At 46.4% G+C, this 23,571-nt stretch overlaps 1 protein-coding gene across 1 annotated transcript in view; it reads right to left on the bottom strand.

Moving 5' to 3' along the window:
* LOC144146887 (2,4-dienoyl-CoA reductase [(3E)-enoyl-CoA-producing], mitochondrial-like) overlaps positions 1-23,571 on the bottom strand; it is a 48,800-nt gene that overhangs the window by 24,387 nt on the left and 842 nt on the right. Inside the window, exons 2-4 of the mRNA XM_077678847.1 lie at positions 17,719-17,909; positions 15,497-15,554; positions 14,044-14,278 (exon numbers count right to left, since the gene is read on the bottom strand). Coding sequence (XP_077534973.1) covers positions 14,044-14,278; positions 15,497-15,554; positions 17,719-17,909 — 484 coding nt within the window. The remainder of the gene's footprint in view (positions 1-14,043; positions 14,279-15,496; positions 15,555-17,718; positions 17,910-23,571) is intronic.

The raw sequence follows: 23,571 nt of genomic DNA on the forward strand, positions 1-23,571 counted from the left end.
TTAATGCTGCCATTTTATCCCACGGTAATTATTACACGGCCTATTTAAAGGGACACAAAAGTGTAGAAACAAACTGGCCTCTGGGAAGCTAACTAAACAGGGCCATAGATGCGAACTCACCGCAACGACAGTTGATTATTAATGCAGAAAATGGCAAAAGTAGCACAAAGGTATTGCCGCCCAACATGCTTTCCCACATTACAATTTTTGATGTCACAAGTCGTGAATGGTGAAATGGGTTTGGTGGAGCTTGTCTAAGCACGCACCATTGTCCCTGAAGAAGACAGTGTACGACAGCTGCATCTTACCGGTACCCACCTATGGGGGCAGAAACTTGGAGGCTCACTAAGAGGGTTCAACTTAAATTGAGGACGACTCAGCGAGCAACGGAACGGAAGATGATAGGCGTAACATTAAGGGACAAGAAGAGAGCGGAGGGGGGCAGGGAACAAACGCGTGTTAAGGACATATTTGTAGAAATTAAGAAGAAATGGACGTGGGCAGGGCATGTAATGCGAAGGCAAGATAACCGTTGGTCATTAAGGGTAGCAGAGTGGATCCCTAGAAAAGGCAAGCGTGGCACGGGGCGGCAGAAAGTTAGGTGTGCAGATGAGATCAAGAAGTTTGCGGGGATCAATTGGTCGCAGTTAGCACAGGACCGGGATAATTGGAGATTAATGGGAGAGGCCTTTGCGCTGCAGTGGGCGTAAATAGGCTGGTGGTGGTGATGGTAAAGGTGATGATGTCTAGGCACGCACGGAACCAGGTAAGTGCACGTTAGAGCTGTGCACAGGCGAAACATTGTGGCCCGGGCCCGGCCCAGTCCTGCCCTGCCCGAAAAAAAAGACCAACAGGCTGGCCCAGCCCAGTTTGAGATCATAACCCTATGACCCAGGCCCGGCCCAGCCATGCATTCACAATCCATATCCCGTAGGCGCCCACGACTGCTTAGGGGACGTTTGGCAGCAGAAGCCTACTTAAAGCAGATAAAAATTTTTATCTGCTTTTCGCTGATTATAATTTGCCCTAAAGGGCTTAAGCCCTTCAGGGCAAATTATAATCAGTAAAACCGGACAAAAATGGGCAACAAAACCACTAAAAAGTACAAACCAAAAGCTGGAACTGACTTACAGGGAACAAAACCGCCCAAAATTTTGTTTATAATGCGGAAATGTGTCATAAGTAGATGTCACACATGATAAGAAGACATGGGTTTCAAGAACAACAAACTAAAAAAAAGTGGTTGCCACCCCGCCCTGCAAAAGTGGATGTCCAGCGAAGCTGTTGTACACCACAACAAATGCTGGTATGGGAGGATATTATGTTCCTCGCCATCTTGGCGGGCTTGTCGCTTGCTCTTGGATTCTCCGGCGGCCAATTCTGGGTCCTGCCTAGCCTGAAGCATGCGCTCGGCATCTTGGGCAAGGACTGCTCTAGTACTTAGTGGCACTTGTCCTGCCTAGCCTTCAAACACATAGTCTGCAAACATCATCTTTACCAGGAACACATGGTTGGTTGGGCGGGGTCCCATTGTTCACAGGTGCCTATCATCCATAATGTAGTTTCGATGCTTGTTTTGTTTTTTTGTTGTGTAGTGTAAGCTACACTGGCCGAGGTTGAGCAGTTTCGCGTGTGCAGTGAAGTATGTATGTATGTATGTTTGTGGTTTATTGGCGCAAGGGTTTCTAAGACCAAAGAGCACCAGAACTATGCTACGTGGTCTTTCAATACTCATGTTTGGGCTTAAAAGATGTATGAAATGAGTATGATATATCCTAAAATACTGTATATATGGGTGTAGAGGGCCCGTCCGCTAAAACATGAAGATGTTCATAATGGTGGCTGAAATGGATTATGGGTGGGACGTGATGCACCTCGAGCCAAAGAGCATGCGACGAGAGTGGGCCTCCCGTGCTGACAAAGGAAGCATCAGGGCCTCACTCACTGCACGTAGGCTCTGAGGTCACGCACTGTACGAGATGAGTTTTAAAAACTTGATGTCTGCAAGATAACTTAAAAGACTGTTGTTTGTAAACATAGGTTCATCTCCTAAAAACAGTGAAAGATGTAGTGGAATGTTGTAGGTATATATTTTAGGGAAATGCCGTTTTCTGGCTTCATTGCAGAATGTACACTCAATTAACACATGGAGGACGGTGAGCCGTTCCCCACACTTGTTACAAACAGGTGGGAGTGTGCCATTCAAAAGATATGCATGTGTAGCGTAAGTGTGGCCTATTCGCCGTCTGCAAATGGATACTTCAATGAATCTTTTGTTTTTCTGTTGTGTATCTTCCTAGGTTTGGTTTTACTGAGTGGAGCTTGTTGTCTGTGTGTGTGTCCCACATGTGCTGCCAGCACTTACGGATTCCCCTCCGGATTACTGGTTTCAGATTGAGGTGAGGGACCTGCGCTACATCAACACCACTACGGAGGGCCGCCAAAGTGGCGTTCTGGTCAGCGATTTCATTGCCCAGAATGCCATTTTTGCTTTGACTTATAGGCAGTTATAAGAGCTTTAAAAATGCAGTTTAGAATAACGTTTTTTGTGGGTTTAAAGGAATCCAATGCAGTTACTACGCTTAGGGAGTCTGTGTAGATGACTGATTTTTGTATTTTGTCTCGTGTAATGTGTTCCACTGTGATTCGAATACCATAGGCTTCTGCTGTAAAGATGCTACAATTTCTATTCAATGTCCTTGTGCTGGCAAAGTTCGGGCCATGTGCAGCACACGACACAGAAGAAGAAGACTTGGAAGCATCTGTGTAAAAACAGGCGCATGGATATCTGTGTTGTAAACTTAAGAAATGCTGTAAAATCAATTCACGGGGTGCACGAAGCTTGTCAATTTGTTTAAAGGATGTGTCACAATGAATAGTTGACATGTCCCAAGGTAGGACTATATCGGCGATACAGGTTTTTATGCCATCATCTAAAGACACCCCTATCTCCTCTGCAAGGCCTTTGACACGCAAGGCTACAGGGGCAGGGATCGATGGGCGCGCTAAATACAAATGGGCGGATGAGATGTCATTCACAATAGAATTGCATGGGTGATCCGTCATAGACATTGTCCTAATAGCATAGAGGAGTGCTGTATAAGCACGCTGGTGCTCTAGGCACCAGTGGTCGCATTCTACATAAAGACTCTGGATTGGACTTGTCCTGAAGGCTCCAGAGGCAAGGCGAAGGCCCAAATGTAGTACTGGGTCTAACATTTTTAAGGCAGTTTTAGACGCGGACCCGTATGTTACGCTTCAATAGTCTATACGTGACCTAACTAAACTCACAAAGAGACGTAGAAGGCAGTCTTTATCAGCACCATAAGACTGATGTGACAAAACTTTTAAAATGTTAATGGTGTTTAGGCATTTTTGTTTGAGTTTCTTCAAGTGCTGCACGAACGTTAGTTTTCCGTCAAGTACAACACCTAAAAACTTATGTTCTTTCTTGACAGCAATCCGTTCTCCGTTCAGTATGACATCGGGTTCTGGACGAATTCCACGCTGTCTTGTGAATAGAACGCATGTACTTTTGTGAGGATTCAATTTAAAACCATTTTCTTCCGTCCATTTTGCAAGCCTGTTCACACCTAACTGTATCTGCCTTTCACATATGGACTGATTGCATGACCTAAAGCTTATTTGGACGTCATCAACATACATGGAGTAGGAGATTGAGGGTGGTAACGATTTACCAAGTGAATTCATTTTAATTATAAACAGAGTACAACTTAATACTCCACCCTGGGGAACCCCATTTTCTTGTATGTATGTTCTTGATACCACTGTCCCTACTCTTACCCTAAATGTCCGCTCCGACAAATAACTTTCAATAGTGTTTAGCATATGTCCAGACACACCGAATGCCTTGAGATCAAGCAGTATGCCGTAACGCCAAGTTGTGTCGTATGCTTTTTCTAAGTCAAAGAAAACAGAAAGACAGTGCTGTTTGTGGATAAAAGCATCTTTGACATACGACTCAAAGGCAACTAGCTGGTCAGTTGTGCTTTGACCTGATCGGAAACCAGCCAGACAACAGTCCAGGATGCCATTATATTCAAGAAAATGCATTAGCCTCTTATTTACCATTTTTTCAAAAACCTTTCCTAGGCAACTTGTCAGAGCTATTGGTCGGTAACTGGCAGGTAGTGAGGCATCTTTCCCCTGTTTTAATATGGCAACTACAACTGCTTCTCTCCAAGCTCTCGGAAAGTATCCCGCCACCCATATTTTGTTGAACAAGTGCAAGAGTGTTCGGAGAGTTTCTGGGTGCAGATTTTGTATCATTGTGTATGATGTGCCATCTGCCCCAGGCGCTGAAGCCTTACATGTTCCCAAGGCGACCAAAAGCTCTGTTATGGAAAATTCGGTGTTGTATGGTTCGTCAGATCTTTTGTTATTACGAATCGGTTTCTTCTCCATAGATGTTTTGTGTCGTAAGAAAGCATTCATGTAATGAGCAGAACTCGATACATATGAAAAGTATTTCGCTAGTGTGTTTGCCTGGTCCTCCAGGGTATCGCCTGTACTGTTGACCAAAGGTAGGGTGTGTGTTTTCCGTCCATTAAACTTTTTAATTCTGTTCCATACTTTGCCTGCATCTGTGTATGAATTGATAGAAGTCACGAAAGAGCGCCAGCTATCCCTTTTTGCTTGCTGGCGAATGCGTCTTCCTTGTGCTTTTGCACATTTGAAGGAAATCAAGTTTTGCACAGTGGGGTACCTGCGAAGGACACCCCACGCCTTATTTTGAGCCTGCCGTGCAAGCCTACACTCTTCATTCCACCACGGCCTCCTAGTGTTAGGTGTGGCACCAGATGTTTGCGGAATTGAGCCCTCAGCAGCATGAAGAATGTGTGCAGTCACCAGTTCACAGGCTTTGTCAATGCCCAAATAGCTGAAAGACGTATATGAAAGCTGAGATAATTGTTTAAATTTTAACCAATCAGCACCAGATTCCTTAAACTTTTTATGGCAGATGGAACTGTTACGGGCTTTATCAATGCCTTTCAAGATGACAGGGAAGTGGTCGCTCCCATAGGGGTTGTCGTCCACTTCCCATTCAACAGCCAGAAAGAGGACAGAAGAGCCGATTGCCAAATCTATGCGTGAGTATGTATTGTGTGTAGTGTTGTAGTATGTCGGCTCTTTTTTGTTAAAGAGGCAAGCTCCGGATGAGAAGAGGAATTTTTCTATCAAGCGGCCCCGGGAATCTGTGCGTTCAGATCCCCATAGTGGGCTGTGTGCATTCAGGTCACCTACAATAGAAACGGTTCCAGCAGCTCATCTATGAGAGACTCAAATTCAGAGCTAGATAAACGATATTCAGGGGGAATGTATAGTGAGCAAATTGTTGTTAATCTGTTGAAAATAATTGCCCGGACTGCAACCGCTTCTAGGGTGGTACGCAATTGAAGAGATTGGCAAGGGACAGATTTTTGCGTAACTATAGCTACGCCACCAGAGCAGTGCGTGCAGCTATCTCTATCTCTCCTAAATACTGAGTATTGGTTGAGGAAATTGGTGTGCTTAGGTTTCAAGTGTGTCTCCTGTAAACATAGGATGGCTGATTGCGTTTTGTGTAGGATTTCATATATATCATCTAGGTTTTTAATAAGGCCCCGGCAGTTCCACTGTGTAATTATTTGTGCTAACATAAATGTTTAGGGAGGAGATTTTACCTGGTGTAGATGAGGACTAGGACTGGATGTATACTATCTCTCAGTTCTGACTTGGGCCTGTGACCCGGGTGGCTAGTGGCTTTTTGCCTCACCCCGCCATGGTGCGCTGTTCTCTCTCCGCCTTTGGCACTGGCCGAGACGGTGTTACCTCCATGTCATCATCTGAGTGGTGTGACAGTGACGAGATGGAGTCCTTGCGGGCTCCACCTCGGAATATGTTCGAAGTGGAGGCAGGAGCCCATGCCGTCCCCGACTGTTTGTTAGACACAGAAGTGGTCGTGGGACCGACCACATCTACGTCCATGGCTGCCTGCAGTCTGGCAGCCAGAAGAGGAGGACTGACGGCAGAACCGTCACTCCTCACACTCGCAGCTAACACAACACTTGCGGGCGCCACAGGTGTCGTGTCGGATGGTTGGGCTGCCTTGGGCAGCACCTGGGGGGGCTGGGGCGGCACCAAGTCTGCTTCGCAGTACTGGGTGGCCGCCGTGACAAGACGCCGCTCCGCCCCCCGGCAAGCTGCATCGGCATACCTTTGCGAAAACATTAAGTGTTTCTGTCGTGCTTCTTGATAGGTGATGTTCTGGGTGACCTTCATGTTTATGATTTCTTTCTCGGCTTTGAATTTAGCACATGACCGGGAGTATGCAGCGTGGGGTTGTTCACAGTTGGCACATTTCAATACGTTAGAAGCACAGTTCTCTGAAGGGTCATGATGTCCTGCGCACTTGGCGCATGTCAGTTTTCCGCGGCAGGTGGTAGTACTGTGCCCATACCGCTGGCACTTGAAGCAGCGGCGTGGGTTGGGTATGTAAGGTCGTACGTTGCAATGAAGGAAGCCTGCAGTGACAGACTCCGGAAGGACACTTCGGTCAAAAGTTAGGATCACGTTTCGTTTTTACTTCTTTGCCATCGTGTCTGATCATTATTCTTCTTGCCGCAGTAACGCCCTGGTCACGCATGCCCTCGAGGAGGTCAGACTCACTTTCATTGAGCAGGTCCATCTCGGAAATGACGCCCTGCGAGCTGTTAAGGCTCCGGTGTGGCGTTACAGCTATTTCAAGGCCAAGTAAGTCAGTCTGGTTCAAGAGACTATCAGATTGTTTTTTAGTAGATAGTTCTACAAGCCTGTCCCCCGATGTCAGCTTCTTTGCCTTGTAGTTCGCGCCAACTACACTCTCAATGAACTTGGCAAATAAGAAGACAGACTTGCAGGTAACTGGAGATTCCTTGTTCTTAGATTGTATCACTAAGAAGCGAGGAAAGTTGTCCGGGGTGTTAAATTTCATGTTGGGCAAAGGTTTGAATATTACATCGGTGCGGGCCCTTTTTGGGGCCCGATCATTTGGAAGAGAGGGTTTCAAAAATACCATGCGACATAGTATAAAGCAGGGAACTGGGGTACTTTCTTCTTTGACGTTACCCTGATGGTCAAAGAGGTCCCGGAGCTCCCAGCCTGATAGACAGACAGGGAACCCATCGGCCGGAGCTTGACGAGGGCTCCGACAGCCACCGTTCACGGCTTCTAACCCTTCACCTTTCAACTTCTCGCCACGGTAGGTAACAGCTTAAGTATGGGGGGCTCGGAGTACGCGGTGTCGCCACTCACCATCACCAAGATTACTCAAGGTGCCCCGTGCGGGGGTGTGCAGTGAAGGGCCGTTCTGCGCAAGAGCAAGGGGCATTGGATTGGAAATGATTGGCTTGGCTTAGATCGGATTTGGATTAAAGTGGATTGTGTTGGATTGTGTTACGTCATAGCCGCGGCACATGCACTGGTGCCGGCGCGTGCCCAGGTGTTCGCCTCAATTGCGCAGTAGCCAATCTGACGCTGCGCCGGAGCCACCTGATAGCTGTTTCGTGTGGCTCGTGAAGAGCTGTGCTGAGCATTCGCGAGGAGCAGTGGCTAGACAGGACTGGACTGGACTGGACTGGATTGGACTGGATTGCTGAACCTTAGCTCACACTACGTATATCCTGGCATAGCAGAGTTAAGCCACTACTAATTTTTTTTTTAATGAATGCTGAGCCCTATGCTGCATAACTGATTAGTCTGACGAATGTGCTCCTCATCTTAGGCGAGAACTGCTGAGTCCTGCCTGGGTTTTTTTGTTACAACACGAAATTTTCCTACCAACTAGAGGCTAACCGCAACGCCGTAAAATAAGCAAAAGAGCTGCGCCTGTGGGATTTGAATCTGGTTCATGTGACTGCCACTCAGAAAGGGAATCTCTATACCATGAAACCAGCCAGCCCATGTATGTATAATGTCTAAAGGGCCAGCTGTAAGCCATGTCGAATGTATAAAAAAGCTCTGTCCATATTTAGGCCACGTTGACAACGTATAGGTTCCGTGCTATCCTTAAAAACCTCAGTATCGCTCCACTGTGCCAGGCTGAACCCAGGCCGCCAGGACAGCCCGGCCCGACCGTAGGTGCAATATTTCGACTTGGGTCCAGCCCAGGCGTGGGTGAAAAAGTTAGTCGGGCTGGTTAGGCCACGGGTTTCGGGTAGGCCCGAGCCCGCGCACAAACCAATTTATGTGGAAACTGCTGCTTAGCACATGTGTTCCGAAAAGGCACATATTGTAACGTGGGCAAAGACGACGCGGTTGTCTTCAAGGAAAATAAGTTTATTGGAGCGAACTTTTGGAGTGACTTGCGCAATTGAACAATTGGAGTGACTTGCGCAGGCGAGTGTCGTCGAATCGAATGCCTCTGCTCTGCAGGCTTTTTATCTTTCGGCGCGAGTGTTTCTGGAACCGTCGATTCACATCCAGAACATTGTAGATCGCAGAAGATTATTCTGGGCTAGCGACGTTAAGGCGAAACAGTCTGCTTATCTGAATGTGATAGCCCGTGCGGCATAAAAGTAAAGAATGGAAGACGCGCTTTGCTTGGAACGCGGATAACACAGCCGGGCTTGGCCCGGCAGTAAAAACAAACAATAAATAAATAAACCCATACATGGCTCGCGGGCATATTTTCCGTCTTAAACATGGATGCTAGTACAGTGGAACCCCGCTGATACGTCCCCCGGACTTACGATGACCCGCTTCCTATGACGGATCACCTCGGTCCCTGCAAACTCCCCATAGAAACGATGCCTGAAAAACCCCGATGATATCACGCTCGGGTGCATGCGGCCCGCTTCATACGACGACAGATCCTGGTGCGGATAAACCGGCGTTTTTTCCCATATTTTACACTGCTTCGCCGCCTCGCCCTGACCTTTCCTTATTTTTAACCCCCCTCTGACGTCGCTTGATGAGCAAAGGTCCCCATGCGGGCCACTCCACTTACTGAACAGACGCAAGCACGCAAGCAAGCACTCGCGAGCGCGAGTTAAATTTTCGTCTGCCCCACGGAGCAGCAGTACGCTAATGCGCCAACTGCGAGAAGTCGAAGTGCAGGTGGCAGGCAAACCATGGAGAAAGAAATATTTTTTTTTCTCTAGGGGCAAACTGTGAATTTGAAGCTCCCTATGAGCCGCCGGCGAATGCGAAAACACATACGACACAACCCCACGGCGATGACCGAACACCCGCTTTCCTCGCCCGCTTTATCCAAGTTTCTTTCACGACGCTATCGCTCCCTATACGTATCTCCCCTCTCTGCTTATCAGTGTCTTTCAAAGCCACGGTGTCACTCCGCTCATTTCTTTGCTAGGGTGCCTCGATTCACGCATGTCCGCCGCAAGGGTGGAGACATGTATACGTTGGCACCGCCATTTTGGGTCACTCGCTGGCCGCCAAAGCAAGTCACTGTAGCAAGACCACGCTATAATTTTCACCACAAAGATGTTTACTAGCGAAGTTCGAATCATCTTATCTATTTCGCGTTGCTAGATCTTGTGGGAAACGAAAACAGGTATGTGTTGAGCACTTTGACCCCACAGTGACGGCACGGGGCTGTTCGAAGAGCGTCTTCACCCTGTACGGGAAATCCTTTTTTTGTTTTGTTTTTTTTTTTCATCTCCGCCTTGCACTGTCGTTCATATCGCTTAGCCTTGGCAGTTTAACACTCGCTTTTTCCCCTCTCGATTTCTTCGACCACGTCGGTCTTATCTCGCTCGGTCAAGGCGCGGGGCTGGCAGGCTATAAATAGCACCGGATGGCATGGGTGCCGCGCAGCGCGCACCAGTTGTATTGCGTGCTAGCTTGGACGCCGTGGAGGAAAGGGGGGGCACAACATCGGCATTTCGTTTTGGCTAAACTTGTGATTTCAGCCAAAGTTTCGCAAGTCACACGAGAACGCGCTAAATATAGTAGTTTAAATAAGTTCCTAGCCCACCTGTCGCGTGAGACCGTTTATGAGGCCGGCATTTACCCGCACACCGGTCGTACGACACCCCGGTCATACGACGCTTTCCCGCGGTCCCTTGAAAGTCGTATTATCATGGTTCCATTGTATTAGGGGTGAAGCCCCTTAGGGGCTCAGGTTGTCGGAGTCTCATGTCGTTGTCGTCTCGTGTTGTCATAGCATCATGTAGTACAGTACTAAAACACCAGGACACTCGTTTTCCAACACCTCACACTAGAACGTAATGCGTACTAAAAGAACCCACCAGGACACTCGTTTTCGACCACCTCGTGCTGGAAAACTCCATGCTTCAAAGACACGATACTTTTACAGCAAAGCTGTATACCTCCACCCTCCAACGGTTTCATCTCCATGGGCAAAAACGCCAAAGCGCCAAGAATTCACTTAAACACTGCATGCTTTGCCCCTTCCCAGGTTTCACATTAGTGGAGATGGCCCGGGGTTTTTAAGCATGTGCTTTTACTGCAACTGCTAGTAACCTTTGTGTCAGTTTCAGCTTCCGTGCCCTGTTTTGCGTATTCATAAGTACTGCCAGAAGGCTTGTGCAAGTGAACAGAAGGGCCATTTCCTATTTTCACTATCCGTGTTTATATATGTGCGACCAGCAGCAAAAGTCCAAGATTACCGCCGGTGCAACCTGTACGAACCCAGGGACCTGCCCCTGTGGTGGGAAATTGCACGAGTTCAGTACAGTTAAACCTCATTATAACGAAATTGAAGGGGCGCTGCAATTTTTTTCGTTATAACCAATATTTTGTTGCAGCCGTAGTGAGCATTCACTGCAAATACTGTGCACTGTACTTACCCTAAACAAACAGTGGGCGAAATTAGATCTCCCCGCATGGCGGTACACAACAAAATAACCGCATTCCAGAGGTAAAAAGGAAAGCTGTCCTGTCTGGCTCCTTTCCTCGTGTATTTCGTCCTACCGCGCTGTTTTTACATCATGTCGACCTACCAACTCGCCCAACTTTCCATCCTGCTGCAGTAAAAATAAGAAGTCGTGCGCCTACTTTGTTGCAGTTCAAAATAAGCAACTCGTATTTCCAACAGGCCTCGCAGCAAAGACGCCCATAACTGCACATTGACGCATCTTTCTGCTGCTAACGATGGCTCGCTCAGCTTCGTGCCTCATGTGACGACTTTTGCCAAAACCGCATTCTGGTCTAGTGTAAGTCTTTCACTTTCGCTTCCGGCCTGGTGCACTCATGCTGCTCGAAGCAGCATGATGAAAGATAAGGCTGATGCACTAAAAAAAAAAAAAAAAAAAAAAAAAAAAAAAACGTGCACGCAACTTAGGAAGGGGGGATCAGCTTCACAAGCGGAGCAGACACGTGGTGGTACGTCCAGCTTTGCACAGGTTGCTCGAGTATGCATGCCAGGAGTTTTGAAATGCTAAATACCGTATAAGCCGGAATATAGGTCGAGTTTTTTTCCAAAAAAATCCGCACAAAAGTCACCCCCCGTCTTATATAGCGGTCATTGGCAGAATGTAAATCGTTGTCTGGCAACATTGTGCAAGCGTAGTCCGTCGCCAATCGCCACCGCCATTCGTGTCGGACTGCTCTCTCGCTCTATCAGGCCTTTATTTGATTTCGCTTTTCTCTAGTTTTTCGTCTTTTACTCGTGTATTACGCGTGCGTGCGTACATTTCTGTACGTCTCTGTTCCGAGATAAGTGGCGGCAGTCGACGCCAGTTTACCGCGGCGTTTAAGCTGACGGCGATTGAGTCACCGAGCAGAATGGGAATATGGCGGCGTAACGCCAGTTAGGCGTTTCAGAGAAAAGTGTGCGGTACTGGCGGAGCCAGAAAGCTAAGCTGTGCGCGTGCAACCCCCGAAACCGATCGTTCTGTGGACGTCAAGCGGTGCACCCTGAGTTGAAGAACAAAGTGGCGGACTTCGTCCGGGAACTTTGTCCGGGAACTTCACTCACGATCGCTCCGGAGGCCATGCGCGGACCGGCTCCGCGAACTGTACAATGAGTGGATAGCCGGCGACAACAAAAAGACCTATACGGGCCGGTTGCGACCGTGTCAAGCTGGGTGTCCTTCTCTGGGCAGTCGCTGCCCGACGACATGGTTACACGAGCGTTCAGGAAGTGCTCCATCAGCAACGCGCCTGATGGCATGGAAGATGACAGTGCGAAGCAGTCATCCTCGGACGACTCTGAGAGCTCGGACGAGTGACTTCGGCAGGCATAGTGAGTGGCAGTGATGGACGGGCGTCGAAAATAATAATAGACATTGTGAGTGCGCTTCTGTGCCGAATTATTTTTTTTGTCAACTTTTCCCACATCAAGGTAGGGGGTCGACCTATATACCGGGTCGACCTATAATCCGGTTTATACGGTACATTTGTCGCATTGAGCACTGTCTAAAATCCGCGCAGCGCACTGTCATGAAATTGGATAAAAATTTTATTTCCCAATGAAATTTGCTCATTTAGTATCCCGTAACGGGCAAATTTTACCTCATTAAAATGAGGTTTTACATACATTGGTTTCTATGGGGCCTTTCAAGGGTAACTACAATTTGCTCGTTATATTCCTTATTTTGTAATAGCCCGTCTCGTTATAACAAGGTTTAACTGTAGTTTCTACTGTTTTTCCCAGGCAGCAGCACTTTCCTTGCTGAAAATTCGTTGAATGGCTTCATCCTTCTTTCAAATGTGACATGAACTTTTGCATCACATAAAAGTTGAAGTAAAACAAGAGAGAAATTCCAGCTTTGATCACCTATTTCTAATGAAAGAGGGTATCACTTGCCATCAAAAGAAAACAGCTGAAACAGGGTTAACAGTGTGATCGTTCACTAAAACAAAGTCATCCAGCAAAGCAAAGCGTCCATGTAAACACTGCAAGAAGGGAGGTCAGATTTTTCACTTTTTGCCGAACAAAGAAAACAAAAACAAAGTAAATACTCCAAAAGAGAAATGCAAAATATCCAAGAGCACCTAAGCACTTCTTAAGGGTTCTGAATGCGAAGCCACTTTTGTTCAATTGAACGCACGAGATGCTTTGCTTCCACCCCGCATTCTCAAAAAATTTCGTTCTTTCGTTGCTTGGCACAATTTGCTTTGCAGTGCGCTCCATCCTCCCGCTTTCGAATGGCATCGATCTGCCTCCTATGTGTTGCACCACCCGCCACGGTGGCATAGTGGCTAAGGCGTTGCGCTGCTGAAAACAAGGATGCAAGTTCGATTCCCCACCGCGGTGGCCGCTTTTCTGATGGAAGCGAAAAGCGAGAACACCCATGTGTAGGAGGTTTCGGCACCATTAAAGATCCCCTGGTGGTCAAAATTAATCCAGAGCCCTCCACTACGGTTCGCCTCATTGCCTGCGTTGTGTCGGCGCATTAAACCCTAGAATCAATCAAATTTTCCTGTAGCCATGAATTGGGAGAGTTGACAAGAATGGCGGATTTATTTCACTGCCTGTTCATTTGCTCACTTGACTATGTTTTTCTCCCTTCATTCATCTGTGGAGTTGAAACCCAGAGGTTCCTTTCAGAACTTCCAGGTTTAAGGGTATGGAACACCTTGCGCTAAGGAACACTTCGAGAACACATGCTGTAGGAGTCATTTCGCTGATGCAGACGTCGATGCTGACGCCAAGGCCACAATTTACCGTTCATCACTGTCAACAATAGCAGCCTACTTAGGTCCACGGCAGGATGAAGGCCTCTCCAACCGCTCCTGTCCTGCGCTTCTTGAGTCCATTCCTTGCCTGTTGCATTGATCAATTGGCTATTTCATGCTTTCACATTAAAAACTGCTTGATGACATTTCATCAAATCTCACACATAGGTCCTCTTCCCTGCAAGAAAGACAGTTGGTGGTCATTGAGCTTGTTAACGTGATTGCCTTTTCTACCTTCTCCTGTTCCTCACCAACTCGAGAGCAACTTCACCGAGTGCTACACCAGTTGGGAACCAATGTTGTTCTCAGTTTTTCGGGGAAGCACATTAACTCCAGAACCTTGAATACTTGACAACGATTAGGTAAACCTGCAGACTCGACCGTGCACGCTTGGCATACCTTTCTGGGCCTCGATGAGCCTCTTGCCGACGTCGAGCGTGACGATGGCCGTTCCGTTGAGCACGATATCCACAATGGTCTTCCAGCCGTTCACAGACAGCGACTCAGTGGGGCTGATGAAGTTGCCCGCTGCGTTGTTCACCACAATGTCCGGCAGGCCCAGCTCGGAAACCAGCCTGTCCACCGCACTGCTCACGGCGGCCGGATCACGGACGTCCGCGGCAATAGGCACAACCTGCAAGAGATGGTGATGACGCCCTCTTAGAGTAGTTTCCCCGCTTAGCTTGAGTGTTTTGCAGTGAAGCCAGTAATACAGAGTCCGGCTCGCTGGTTGGTGGGCACAACTGGAGTCACTAGATAACATACAGAGTACCGGCACTCAGGCACGTAAGTTAGAAACGGCGGCCATTTTAGTGTTAATCAGTGTTGCCAGATTGACGCTTCTGCGTCCTCACCACTAACTTTGACGAGGTCATTTCTAATGACACTAGGCGCAACCTGTGAGAGACGACGTCCCAGTAAGGTAGCTTTCCCGCTTAGTTCGTGTGTTTTACAGTGAAGCCAATAAAGGCCAGATTGGAAAATTGGTTGATGAGTAAAGTTTTGGGCCTGCTCAGGAGTGTCAAACACACTGGTCGAGGTACAGAAACTGAGGCGTGCAGTGGCGCTGAGGGAAATGAGAACGAAAAACGGCTTGCAGTGCTCCCCTATTTTTATGACTTGTCCCACAGACTGAAGAAGATAGGGAGAGGGCCGAGGTGAATGCTGTTTTTCTCGCACCAAGAAAATTGATAAGCCTGTGCTTCGTGGTCATTTACTTTACTACCTAATCTAATTGGTTTGACATGATCTATTTTTGCAATTTCTGCCTCCCACTGAAACTGTGCGGCAAGTCCTTGAGCACCATCGACAGACACTCAAACAAATTAAGGCAAAATTACACTAAAACTGTTCTAGAGTCCATCATCGATAATTTTTTATAATGTACTACCAATGGTCCTTCTGGGCAGGATCTCCGTAATTTCTCTGATGTGCACTGGTTTCAAGACTGTTTTTCAATGATTACAAATATGTCCCTACTTTCAGTGGTGTTCTTTCTTTCCTACAAGATTATTATACTTCTTGATTGAACTGCTGATGTCCTGTCATCTTTTAAATTAATACCATCCATAGCTTCAGCGCAGCTGACAGTTCTCTTAAATATCGACAGTTCAATTCTGACTTGCCAGCAAATCACAAGTTTAAGTTTTACAACAGTCAACAATGAATGGCACTGCACCGATAATTCTGTTTCTAGCATCAAACCGACACGTTTTACTAAAGCAAAATGTACACTACTCAGTTTTTTTAACATTTATAGCTCAATTACGATTCACTTATCAATTATGGTGACAGCACGATCGACAGCTTTGCACCGTTATTGCCTACGCATTCGTAAATGAAGGATTTTCACCTTGCTGCCAGTTTTGGAGGAAATCTCTTTGGCCGCTTCATCCAGCACTTCTTGCTTCCTGTTCGTTAGAACAAATAAAAAATGCCCAGAAATAAAAAGAATATCACAATTTTGGGATTTCAAAACATGAAAAAACACAAAACAAAGGCACCAAACACTGTCCTGAAATGTCTGTCCCATTGAAAAATTAAGCAACCGGCTAAGAGAGATGAAAATTAAAGCCGTTTCACTCAATCTCAAAGCCGTCAGAAGTGCAGAGCAGGAATTTGCCTTAATGGGTGGTGGCGACGTTATCTGCTCACTGCTACCACCCATCACGCTCTTCGCCGCCCTGTCTCACTTCTCTCTTGATCAATATGCAATTCAAATTTCCCAACCCTTCGCAGTGCTCGCGCGCTCTCTGCCTGAAACGGGAGTTCTGTTCTTTTTGTGCTTGCTTTAATTTCGCATGCTGGTGCTGTTTTTGCGTCATTTCGAACGCGTAATTTTTTTCTCGCGCGGATGGAGCCTTTCCGCGTCATTTCGAACGTGCCGGTTTTTTTCTTGCAAAGACGCTTTTTTTTCGCTTAAAAAAACCAACCCAATGAGAGTTCCTAACTAAATGAACGCGGGCACAGGCAGATAATTAGGTATACTTTGCCCGAAATGTATCTGCAGTTTTCTTTGCGCTAAATAACGGGGAGATGCATGACAAGCGCCAGCGGTTTGAACGGTTTCGACTACTTAAACCACGTGGTTCTCGAAGCCTCAGTGTGACTCCTTGATGACGGTACACCGGGCTCTACTTGGGTCCGTCATCTCGCTGCGCCACCTGATTCCGGCAGTCGCTTGACATCGACCGTTAGCGAGCTACAACGACAAGGCGAGCCCATAAAGTGCTCTGCACTTGGAATTGGATGATGACGATAGTGCCTGCGATGCCCTATTATCATAGGATATAACACCCACACCTCACTAAAACGCGATTTTTCTGCTCCCCACATTTCGAAGTCCATATCTGCTCTGTCCCTTTACCATGTGTTTGACATATTTGTATTCCAGCTCTATTAGAGATTATAACTCCCAAAGCAGGGCAAGAAGACTTGTCGAACATGCCGCATCCAAACTTTTCTTTCGAAAACACGCACTGCCTTTGTGGATCTTGACAAATGGGCAGGAATAAAATTGACCCGAATGCACATTTGCATTTCCACATTTGCTTAATTAAGCATAGTACTGCTTGCACGATTCATTCTCAGATAATCAGCTGGGACATCAGCCGTTTGCAAAATAAGCAGCGATTCCACATCGCACATTTCGAAACAAGCTCAAGAACTCAAAGGGGGGCAATGAAGACAAAACACAAGTTTGGTTCATTCGAAAGATTGCCTCGTTAGAACCATACTGACACCACTTTTAATGCAAACTTTGCTCAAATAAGCTAGGTAAGTAGGAAAAGGGAATGGCTAAAGACCCACTAGCTCATTTCCCTGCAACAGAACCAATGATGTCATACCAGCCAGCTCTGTGATTGGCACTATGCTTGTTTTAGCTGCACAGCAGTCCGTCGCTTTCGAGTTGTCTTACACGACACTGGCCGATTGGCGTGAGCGACGTTGTCTTACGTGGCCCTGTTTGTCGACGATATTTCATGCTTCAAGAAACGATTGCTTTCTACAGTAACAAAAACAAGCCAGGTGCAAATGCGGTCAAAAAAACAAAGCAACGGCAGACAACAGTCCAAGCATGAGTACGGTAGTGCCATCTGGGAAGACTAATGGCAAGCAGCGCTGCAGCCGAATCACGCAGTGCACAAGTTCGTTTGTATACGCGCGCTTATAGTCTCATTGCTGACATCCCGAAAATGCACGATTTGGCGCGAGAATCAATATTTTAACCTAAATTGATTAATTTCGCAGTGAATACGGTATCATTTGCTGCCGGACAAGCACTAGGAGGTCTAAAAACACAAAGTCTTTCGAATAAAACAAACTTGTATTTTGTCCTCATGGCCCCGTTAAGGTACACTCTGACATGAAACCAAAAGCGAATACTATGCTCAGACATAGTAGGCTCAAAACGAATAGTACTTGGACGTCTAACACGAAATCCTCGAACTTAATACCAGTTGAATCACAACAACTCGATTCCCATTCGAAAATTCAATACCTGTGCACTCCTGCTCACCAACGAACTCACCAGACCAGTTCCAACCAGAACTTCATCTGCTCACAGTGGCTCACCTGCTCATGATGGCCACACTAGCTCCCAGCTGCGCCAACATTTCCGTCATGCCCTTGCCGATTCCCGTCCCGCCTCCCGTGACAAGGGCCACCTTGTCCTTGAAAGTGCCGGGCGGCAGCATGGGCGTCGTCACGGGGGGAAAGCGCGTCTTGGCCGTGCAGTACCGACGGACGTGAGGCAGCAGTCTGTTCTGGAAGGCAACAGCAATGCGAGCCTTTAATTAAAAAGCACGCAGAAGCCAGGCACAATACACGGCAAAATGAAACGTGAACACAAAAATATAAATCAGAACACAAAAAAATTGAAAAATACTGTTCGTTGAGGTCTAATAATGGCGCATATTCGGAAAGCCACATTTCTGTACTTTGTTTTCGTAACAAAGCCACGCGTCATTTTGACTTGCATGGAAAGAAATCGCACCATTCGCGTGTTCTGATTCATATTTTTACGTTCGCGTTTCATTTGCTGCATATTGTACATACATGCATTTGTCTCGCTACTTCAGCCGCTCGGAGTGTAAAATGTGTAGGCCTTGTTCAGGGTTTTTCTTTTAACCAGTTTCCACATAGTTATTAATGAGAAAAGTGCATTGAAAATTGCTGTTTTATTTGCCCCATCTTTGCCGCGAGTTTGCGGATTTCGACTAAGATTAACCAGATTACTCGCATGTTTAATTGGCACAACCTACGTGTGAACAAACAAGATGTTGATATTGACCCAAGCGGGTTCAAATCAACGTTTCAAAAAAGAAAACAGCATGAAAATCCACTGCAAACCACTGTGACGTTATTACGATGGTTGGTAGAGCAGCCACGAACAACACATGGTGTTATCGCACCTGGCCCAAGTTGCGGCTAACTAAGACTGTAGACTTGTGCTAAACAGTAAAATAATAAATTACACAGGCTCAGCTACCCAATGCATCCACAAATTAAACTTCCTGACAAATTTATTTCAGTGCAGCTTTAATTTAAACGTACACTGAAGCGAGCTACAAATAGAGCGTAATAACTTTATCCCCTTAAAGTGTAACAAAACATCGGCTGTCTTGGTACTCCCGGCCAATTTACACACTTTCTGCATTTTATTCGTGCAAAAAGTGTGTTCCACAGAAACACCGTCATTGCCTTTGGTAACGTTGACTCCTTTAGGATGGCATCAATTGCAAGCGCACTTAGCTTCGTAAACAAGGCATGAACAAAGAATTCATATTGACCGTAAACTAGGTGAATGTGTACAGTTGAACTACTACATTGCAAACCATCACGACATCCCAGTGAAAGTTTGTTAGGCAGTCAAGAGAAGGGCACAGGGCGTCTTCTGAAATCAAGAGTATGACGGAAGCCCGTCTGGTTAGTAAAAGACATGACAACAATTAAAGCTGACAGCGGCCATGAAAGTATCGTAAAGGGAAAAAGACATCTTGTCTTCCTTTCACAAAGGCTGAGTGAACAAGGCTTCTGAACGGGAGCCAAAACGTCCCTGTTTTATGAACTTTCGTGGTTTGTGTCAGCTTCTAGCTATTGCCAGGGTGCACACGCTTCTCCCAATGTTTGCAGATAAACTATACGGCCTTACATAAAGTAACTACATAATGCTGCAAAAAATAAGAGGCTGAAGAAATTATTTCAGTGTCTCTTTAGCCCAGAGCCAAACTTTCAGATGCCTAAACAGATGACGTCTTCAAGAAATACCTTAAAAAAGAAAATGGCCATGTATCTGCTTTTTTCGTTTCAAATGTCGACGATGAAAGATGATAGTTGACTGGCGCCCCTGGCAAGTAAATGCCTCCCTTCTTAATTAATGTGCCAATGCGAGCTAGTTGGTACTTCATCATGGGAACAGCTTAATTAAGCCTCCCTTCTGTTTCCCGCTCACCTCTCAAGCTGTTCCTCACCCATCTCGTTCCTCCCAAGATAACATGTTACAGGTTCGCTCAAGTCAATTTAAATTTACCATGTTCCACTGCTCTAAGTCGGGTGCCCCTATGCCAGCAATGTTGTACGGCAGAGACGCGCATGAATTGAGGCACCCTACTGAAACATTTATAGAACCACAATGCCCTACAGCCCGAGCATTCCAAGCGGAATGTGGATCCCATTTAGTGAAACCTTTCGTTGCAGTTGCCGTTTGATTTCTTAAATGAATCCAGGAGGTAGCGCAGGCAACACCAGGCGACGGTTTTCTGCCATTGATGTAGTATTTCATTTGCTATCGCAAACCCATGATTTTTTAATGAAGAAGTACGGCAAATATCGCTGATGTACTGATTTTCTGCCTTATATTTGCGTAATGTCTTGTTCTTGTACAAAACATTAACACCGGACTTGGACATTTGGATTTGGCTGTGGGTATATAAGACTACTGCGCAGTTTCTGTTTCGCTTTGGCCGGCTGGCTGAATCGAGTCACAGACAGACTGACTGACCAGAATTTCAGCGTTCAAGTAGCCCAAGACAGACTATCGTCTTTAAAATTTGGGGGTGGGGGGTGTCCCAAAGTTACACTTGGGCTATGAGGTGTGCCATAGAGAGGGTGACTAAGGCTTGAACTTAGTCTAGTTGGTTCTGCAGCCATATGGCAAGAAACAGCACGTAGGCAGGACGAAAAGAGGAGTTCACAGGCACAAGACTAAAACGCACAGACTTTTTTGCGTGCGTGTTTGCGTCCCTGACGTCACTCCACTACTTCTCTTTACATTGCCTAGTGCAAGAAACAAGGTCCTAGTTGTTAATCAGTGCTTGTGTTTGTGAATTGCTTTCTTCAACTCCTCATCTACGTGTTGCTTTTTGTTGTGATGCCGTGGTGGAGGGCTCTGGATTAATTTCTACCGCCTGGAAATCTTTAACGCGCAATGAAATGTCAACACGAATATTTTAATTGTTCACCTCTATCTGAATCCCGGCCACCGTGGCCAGGATCGAACCGGTGTGTTTTGGCTCGGCGGCGCAACACCTTAGCCACGAAGCCACCACGGTGGACAAAGAGACATACCCAACATACCTCCAAAAGGCACAGCAGCAATAAGTACCTGCGACCGGCACGCAAGATTACAAAATCGGATTTTGACTGTTGTTGTTGTAGTCCTTTATTAATGAAGGGAAGGCCATGTGGCCAAAATAGGGGAGGGGGAAGGGAGGATTAGCACAGTTTAAAAAATGATGCGCGAGGCTTTTGTGCAAAGGCCCGTACATTATAGACTTTTCAATGCCCATAATACATACCGCAACCACGTTTCGCTTTGGAAAAGAAAATGTAAAAGCAGCAACTAGTTGAAAATATTTGTTCAACATAATCTGAAGCGTAACAATCTGGCTTCTATTATGCACGGCAAAATTAAAAGGTACTGAAACCTGTCGCGCCGCTTCAACTGCGTACAAGTATTACAGCAGGCTTCGTCTTTCGATTGTATTGCAGCTCAGGGCAACGATCTGTTTTTTTTCCTTCCCTTATTACAATGCTTGCAACACTTGCCTTGCAGCTGCCGTTTTCCAGTCAAATGCTGTCTTTGCAAGATACAGCAATAAGAGGAATACACTCTGAATAGGTACGCTTTTCGCTGTCCCATGCCCATGAAAACAGCTCAAGCCACCCGTGCCAAGCTTGAGCAAGTTCAATGTTAGTAACACAGTCCCTGCCAGAATACAGTGCATTGGATCGTGTTGATTGCATATCAATAAAAAAAGAAAGAAAAGAAACTTTTTGCCTCACTCACAGCACAAGGCATGCGGCTTAAGATGAGGTACAGTCATGAACAGATGAAATGTGAGCACGAGAGTATGAACCAAAACATGCAAAATTGAAAAAAACTGTTCGTGGAGGTCCAACACTTGTGCACTACTGGTATACAGTCTAGTCCACCTACAACAATATCCAAGTGCCAAGGAAATCCTATCGTTATAACCGATAATTGTTATAAGCGGGTTGCGAAATAAATAAGACAGAACAGAGCTCAAAACATTTTATTCGCATGCCAGCAAGGTGCTACTACTACTAATTTGCGGAAAAGAAGCCACAGTTGGTCACGATTGTTTGCCGCGTGGAAAGCTAGCGCGAATCTTTCACAAAAGCACCTACAGGTGCTTCACCTAGCTGAGGTAAATGTCCTTGGCGGAAACAAAGTCCTCGAAGGACTGTGTCACGCATTGGGCCTCCTACGAAGACCCTACCTGAGTAGACTGCACAACCACGTCATTAGAGTTGTCCCTGTTGCACTTTTGGTGCACAATATTACCAGATTCAATTGTTAAACCCGATATCGTGGCACTGGAGCATTGTAATAAGCGGTTTATTTTACCATAGAAAGAATACAAAAGTTGACGGCACCACAGCTGTTCATCGTTATGTCCAATATATTGTTATAAACGGTATCGTTATAAGTGGACTCGACTCTATTTGGAAAGCCACATTTTTGTTGCTAAATTATGTCGCATGTCAATTTTACTTGCACGGAAAGAAATTGCACTATTTGTGCGTTCCGGTCCATAATTTCGTAATCCCATTTCACTTGTACACGACGAAATGTTCAAGCAGAGGCATATTTCCTAACAAGTGAGGTGTGCAGAATTTTTAACCACGCCGGGAGTGATGTAGCTGCACTGCAGGAACAACTAATGAGCATGAAGTGAAAATGAAATATTTAAAGCCTGATCCGTACACCTACAAGCTGTCAAAGCAGTCAATCACCACTGCCGTTGAAACAAATGCACAGAGCAAGCCTTCACCGCTCTGGCTGGAGGAGAGAGAAAGAGACACAGCTGCTCACATATCACAGAGCAGCTGGTCGATTGGTCATCGTCTGCTGGCATAGCCACACACTGCATCTACATCGTCTTGAATTCTAGCCTCTCCCAATTCAACCTCGGTGACATGGTAAAATTAAGGCGCTGCACTCAGAGCACTGCTACTCATCGCCATTGTTTACAACCACTGCACAAGATATATTATTTAATTAGGTGAGGGCACCGCCCAACAAACAACATACGACTTGTGACCTGATTGCGTCCTATCTGAGCACGTAGGACAGACTCACACTGGCAGAGCCATCCTTTGGCCCTGTAACACTGCAGTAAAAAATTTAGAAAAACATACTAGTGCCGTTAAAGCCAGCAGCTGCGTGCTGGCTTGATATCGCAGGCATATGTAGCTTTCAACTGCCGGCTCTGCAGCCCTGTTTGCAGTGGCTTCACAAGACACGCCGCGGTGGCTCAGTGGCTAAAGTGTTGCGCTGCTGAGCACGAGGTCGTGGGTTTGATTCCCGGCCGCGGCGGCCGCTTTACTGATGGAGGGGAAAAGCAAAAATGCCCGTCTGTACAAGATTTCAGCGCACGTTAAAGATCCCCAGGTTGTCAAAATTAATCCGGAGCTCTCCAATACAGCGTGCCTCAACGCCTGCGTTGCGTCGGCGCGTTATACCCTACAATCAATCAAATCGGTCGCTTCACAAACAAAGTGCGTTTGATTAAGGTAAGGTCACACAAAAAGTTAGGTCACACTAGACAGGTCACACCTGTCTAGTTTGCGCTGCTCCCTCAGAATGAATGTATACCAACTGGCCCAGTTCTCGACCTTGTTGAGGTCACACAATGCGCTTAGCAGCCATTTGCAGCTCCGTGAGAACCAAAGGCTGCCGATTCGTCAAATATACATGAATTTCACGAGTGGGGAACGTGAACTTATTTGAAAACGTGACTCGCACATCCCAGTCAGACCACTTGCTTCTGTGCGTTTGTTACGAACACCTAGACGAAAATAATAATTTTTGATAACTCCCCAAAAAATGCTACGGGTGTGAAGTTAAAGGCATTACAAAGGTCGCAGCACGCAGAAAAAACAACATCGAAGGGCATAGGA

This window comes from Haemaphysalis longicornis, unplaced genomic scaffold, assembly GCF_048455015.1.
Source record: "Haemaphysalis longicornis isolate Haplotype H1 unplaced genomic scaffold, Haemaphysalis longicornis Haplotype H1 scaffold_7, whole genome shotgun sequence".
NCBI lineage: Eukaryota > Metazoa > Arthropoda > Arachnida > Ixodida > Ixodidae > Haemaphysalis > Haemaphysalis longicornis.